Source organism: Nerophis ophidion, linkage group LG12 (genome assembly GCF_033978795.1).
Source record: "Nerophis ophidion isolate RoL-2023_Sa linkage group LG12, RoL_Noph_v1.0, whole genome shotgun sequence".
Taxonomy (NCBI): Eukaryota; Metazoa; Chordata; class Actinopteri; order Syngnathiformes; family Syngnathidae; genus Nerophis; species Nerophis ophidion.
In genome coordinates this window covers 53,793,975-53,800,049 of record NC_084622.1, presented here as the reverse complement: position 1 = coordinate 53,800,049, position 6,075 = coordinate 53,793,975, and the positions used below count along the sequence as shown (strand labels likewise).

General features: G+C 38.6%; 1 protein-coding gene across 1 annotated transcript; it reads left to right on the top strand.

The window, feature by feature from the left end:
* The first annotated feature begins 3,929 nt into the window (after window positions 1-3,929).
* Window positions 3,930-4,567, top strand: LOC133563843 (cAMP-regulated phosphoprotein 19-like). Its single transcript, XM_061918106.1, has one exon. The coding sequence runs from the start codon at window positions 4,008-4,010 to the stop codon at window positions 4,347-4,349; it is 342 nt and encodes a 113-aa protein (XP_061774090.1). The 5' UTR covers window positions 3,930-4,007; the 3' UTR covers window positions 4,350-4,567.
* The last annotated feature ends 1,508 nt before the right edge of the window (window positions 4,568-6,075 follow it).

Genomic DNA, 6,075 nt, shown 5'->3' with positions numbered 1-6,075 from the left:
CAAGGGAACAACACACAAGTGACCCCCTTCAAAAAAACAACTGCGACCGACCAGATCTGACCAAAGCTCTAAAAATATACCAAAACGGGCCAGAAATGTTATATTTTTAAGTGCAGAGCCACGTTGTCTTTGCTGTTGTCATGACTGGAAACCAAACACCAGCATAGCAATGTGGATAATACTCAACTTCTAAAAGTCTTACAAAGAATAGGCTTCTTTGTTTTGAACAAAAACACTATTCTGTTCTTCTATTCATACTAGTTTGCCCCTAACAACAACTAGTGTTGGGTTTTTAATTAATTCTGTATTTTTAAATGTACTGACCAAAATCCATTTTCACTACCACGTACAGATTCATGAAAATAAAATGGCATCATATTTTGATACTTTCTTTCTTTCTTCAGTTATTTCAAACATGAACACACTTACAGTTAATACACAGTTTTATATCATTTCACTTTACATCATGTCCAAAAAGGAATAGGAAGAAGCAAAGCTTATTTAATCCTACTCCTTTCCCACTTCATAGTGTTTACAAATGTATAGAACCATTTACTGACCTTTTAATAATAAAATAACATCTGTGAATTAGTATACACAACAGTTTTGTAATATGTAATTATTTAATTCAGTCATTATTAACATACCGAGACGCACACTATCTTTTTTTCAATAAGGTTGAAAATATTTCTCATAATTCTTCTTCTTTGTACTTGGTAATCACTATTAATTTAAACAACCTCTTAAACTGGATCATGTCAGTACAATGTTTCAATCAATCAATCAATGTTTACTTATATAGTTTAACTTCTTTACTTAATCCATTCCATAATTTCATTCCACATACTGATATGCTAAAGGTTTTAAGTGCATACAAATGTTTTAAATTAGATTTTCCTCTAAGGTTATATTTCTCCTCTAGTAGTTTAGGTAATTGTTGTACATTTTTTGGTAGCAGGTTATAATTTGCTTTGTACATCATTTTAGCTGTTTGCAATTTTACCAAATTACCGAACTTTAATATTTTTGACTCAATAAATAAAGGGTTTGTATGTTCTCTATATCCAACATTATGTATTATTTTAATTGATCTTTACCTATAACTACGTCATGTAACAAAAAAAAAAAAAATTGCTACAAAATGTATATTCCCTAGGCATATGCGTGTATCTACAAATACAAACTTTGTATAGGTGTCTGGACAAAACAGATTAGTGAGTTAGTGTTGGATTTGGTTGTCTTTTTATTTCCTAGTCAGATTTTAGAACAGCTAAAGTGTAGCCTTTTACATAGACCTTGAATTTGGAATGTGTGAATGAAGTGGCCCCCCAGGTGAATTGAGTTTGAGACCCCTGATCTATCTGATACTGTACGTAGATGGGGTGGGACCAACTCAATTCGACTTCTTCCTACTCCTTTTGTACAATTTGAGATGTAAAACTTTTAACCTTAGTTTGTGCACAAATTAAACCTAGTATGCATGTCCAGAATCAAATCAAATGAACTGAATGGTTATTGTGTGAGTCTTAGTGTTTCTTTGTAGTGCTTATATAATACACTTTACCATTGTAAGGGGAACTTGGGAGCACATTTTAAGCACTGGCATAAATCAAACTTCATTTCTCTGTCCACTCCTAACTCACTCAGTCAAAATCAGTGTGCTGTTGCTTTTCGTAAATCATTCAGATGTATGTACATATCGCATCATTATGCCTCATTTGTAGCTATATTTGCATCCAGCCTTTCCCTCCACCCACATTTAATGCCAAACAAACACATACCAATCGACGGATTCAAGTTGCACCAGTTGTCAAAAGATGCGAAAGTCCCTCTTTTGTTCTGTTCTGTCGTAGCATCGCTACCGACGATAGCGATGCTACGACAGAGATGTGTGGATATCCTGCGACACTCAAAGCAGATGCATTTCCAACGATAAAGTCAACAAAATCACAAAAGTGAGTTTTGTTGATGTTGTTGATTTATGTGCTAATCAGACATATTTGTGCACGGCATAACTGCAAGCTAACACAACATAAACGCGACAGAAAAAATACCCAGAAACCCTTGCAGCACTAACTGTTCCAGGACGCTGCAATATTTTCTTTTCTCGCAGCCCAGTCTCTGCATCCAGTGGCCCCCCAGGTGAATTGAGTTTGAGACCCCTGATCTATCTGATACTGTACGTAGATGGGGTGGGACCAACTCAATTCGACTTCTTCCTACTCCTTTTTGTACAATTTGAGATGTAAAACTTTTAACCTTAGTTTGTGCACAAATTAAACCTAGTATGCATGTCCAGAATCAAATCAAATTAACTGAATGGTTATTGTGTGAGTCTTAGTGTTTCTTTGTAGTGCTTATATAATACACTTTACCATTGTAAGGGGAACTTGGGAGTACATTTTAAGCACTGGCATAAATCAAACTTCATTTCTCTGTCCACTCCTAACTCACTCAGTCAAAATCAGTGTGCTGTTGCTTTTCGTAAATCATTCAAAGCTTTAAATCAATACGATTATATGAAATGCATTTCAACTCTTGAGGCCAATAAGAATTTTGGATTTCAACAACTGGGGGTTTAACACAACTAACAACAACAAAAAAAACAAAACACATGTAGACCGGAGAGAGCAGAAGAGAAAATGTTCAAATCAGGTGGTGCGATGTGAAAAACACTGTGACTGTGCACATGAATTTTGTATAAGAGAGGGAATTTCCTGCTCTGCAACACACACAACAGGATGGACCCTAGACATGAAGCAATCGCCACTATTGGAAAAAAAAACTAAACTATAAGGTACACACAAAAATAGTGTGACAAACGGTTGTTCTTGTAAAAGTCATACAGGACGGCACAGCTGCTCCCACAATTTCAGATATTTTTTTCAGTAAGTGTGACCTCAGGGTTTCCACTTTTGGCAAAAACATGCTGTGGAAGAAAATAGAATTGCGCAACTTGCAAATGTAAGGTATGACTCCATTGTTACTATGTGTCACCCAACTCCAAATGGTCACGGAAATCAGCGATGTAGTTTTAGCCTAATCCTGTTTAGGAGTGAAAACAATTTACCTTTGTGCTTGTTGCTGGTCACTAATTAAAAACGTATGGTGCATCTAACTTGTTATCTAAGCACTTAATGATACAATTTCAACTTTACAATGATCAGTCAGTTTTAAAATCAACTCCATTCTTTTTGAACTTCTCCATTGCTGCTGCTCTCAGCTATTAAACCTTCAACACTTTCCTTATCTGTTTCTCATTAAAGCTCATACAGTGGTTGGGATGCACACTCCCGTTTATTCCCTCAGGGGCTTTCAAACTGAAATATTGCAACAAAAAGCTGAGTGATCAGTAGCCTAAACGTCGCCTCAATTGCTCAGCCATAATAAATTCATTCCGTGAATGAGACGTTTCATTCAGACGTCCAGGGTGGAGAATAAAATGTGGTTTTATTTTTGAGTTGATGGAGACGTTGAAATATGGTGTTGGTGACTGTGGGAAAGTATATTATGAAATGACGATGACCTCACTTTTAGAGTAATGTGATCAAGTTCTCCACACTGATGTCCCTGCGCAATAGTACCTCTGTTTTTGTTACCAAACCGTTCCAAGAAATTAAGGGAAGCGTACGAAAACTGAAGCGATTTTTCCCTTAAGTAATTATTTCGATCTAATTCATCCGTTCCAGACATTAAAAAATATTAACACAAACACTTTTAAAGGGGAACATTATCACCAGACCTATGTAAGCGTCAATATATACCTTGATGTTGCAGAAAAAAGACCATACGTTTTTTTAACCAATTTCCCAACTCTAAAAGGGTGAATTTGGCGAATGAAACGCCTTTCAATTGTTCACTGTCGGAGCAATGACCTTTCACCCGTGACGTCACAACAGGAAGCAATCCGCCATTTTCTCAAACACTCTTTCATCCATGATCCCGCACCCCTGGTGCAGGTAGGACCTTCTCCTTTCTCTGCAACAGGCCACATTTTAAGTTCGAAAATGTCAGAGTTGGCCGAAGGAGCCATGACTATGGAAGAAGAGCGGGAAATGGATGACAAAGTTGTCAGTACAGAGAAAGCAGAAGAAGCCAAAATAAAGGTCATGCATCCCAATCTTGGAGCTAAACCGGGAGGTTCAGATTTTCTGAGAAAACGACTTCAGAAAGGACTAAAGTATTTTGATTCTGGCGATTACAACATGGCCAAGGCCAAAATGAAGAATAAACACTTGCCATCAGCCCCAACAGAGAAGGCTCAGATCACATGTGGTCACATCCCGACACCTCAGGACCTGCCTCAGGGAAAGACCTCTATTGCGACAAGCAAACTGGCTGAGAGATGAGTGTTTTTGTAGCTTTATTATAGCTCGGTATAGCTCGTTTGGTAGAGCGGCCGTGCCAGCAACTTGATGGTTCCAAGTTCGTTTCCCGCTTTGGCCATCCTAGTCACTGCCGTTGTGTCCTTGGGCAAGACACTTTACCCACCTGCTCCCAGTGCCACCCACACTGGTTTAAATGGAACTTCGATATTGGGTTTCACTATGTAAAGCGCTTTGAGTCACTAGAGGAAAGCGCTATATATAAATATAATTCACTAAATATAATTCACATTACACACACCAAGTCAAATCAGCTCTCTTATTTTCCGTTTTTTCGACTTGTTTTCCGTACCTTGGAGACATTATGCCTCGTCGGTGTGTTGTCGGAGGGTGTAACAACACGAACAGGGACGGATTCAAGTTGACTTACGTGGAGTGTGCTAATCAGACGTATCAATGGTCACGGCATGCTAATAGATGCTAACATGCTATTTAGGCCAGATGTACATATTGCATCATTATGCCTCATTTGTAGCTATAATTGCACCCAGTCTTTCCCTCCACCCACATTTAATGCCAAACAAACACATACCAATCGACGGATTCAAGTTGCACCAGTTGTCGAAAGATGCGAAAGTCCCTCTTTTTTTCTGTTCTGTCGTAGCATCGCTACCGACGATAGCGATGCTACGACAGAGATGTGTGGATATCCTGCGACACTCAAAGCAGATGCATTTCCAACGCTAAAGTCAACAAAATCACAAAGGTGAGTTTTGTTGATGTTATTGACTTATGTGCTAATCAGACATATTTGTGCACGGCATAACTGCAAGCTAATCGATGCTAACATGCTGTTTAGGCTAGCTGTATGTACATATCGCATCATTAAGCCTCATTTGTAGCTATATTTGCATCCAGCCTTTCCCTCCGCCCACATTTAATGCCAAACAAATACATACCAATCGACGGATTCAAGTTGCACCAGTTGTCAAAAGATGCAATCGTCGGTTGGAAGGCGATCGCCGAATTTGTCCTCGTTGCCACTGTCTGTCGTGATATGGCTCAATAGCTTCAGTTTCTTCTTCAATTTCGTTTTCGCTATCCGTCTCCACACTCCAACCATCCGTTTCAATACATGGGTAATTTATTAAGCCGCTGAAATCCGAGTCTGAATCCAAGCTAATGTCGCTATATCTATCTGTTCTACCCGCCATGTTTGTTTGTATTGGCATCACGCAGTGACGTCACAGGGAAATGGACGAGTGGATGCAGCGATGGTGAAAATCAAGCACTTTGAAGCAGTTTTTCGGGATATTCCATGATTTGTAAAATCTTGAAAAAAACTTCGAAAAAAAAAATAAGCCACTGGGAACTGATTTTTATTGGTTTTAACCCTTCTGAAATTGTGATAATGTTTGTCTTTAATAGAGAATAATTATAGTTTTAAAAACCTCTCTCCTTCACTTTACAAACTTTTGGATCCGTGCAAATTTTACATGCCTCTGTGTGCAGATCATGTCTCAGTGTACACCATTTTGTGTTCCGCCGGGAGCCTTAGGGTGCTGCCGTTTTGATGGCGTCACTTCCAGTGCAGTACAGTAGACACGGGGCGAGAGGCGGAGCGCCTAGGGTCACATTGTGTGGTGTTTGGGTCTGTGGTACCCGTTTTCGTTTTTTATTATTAACGAAAAATGATACAATAATGAATTTTTCAAACTTAGACTCACTGTCTTTGGCTCATTTTCTGTGA

Excerpts from the sequence above, each read along its gene's own strand:
- LOC133563843 (XM_061918106.1), top strand. The coding sequence starts at position 4,008 with ATGTCAGAGTTGGCCGAAGGAGCCATGACTATGGAAGAAGAGCGGGAA.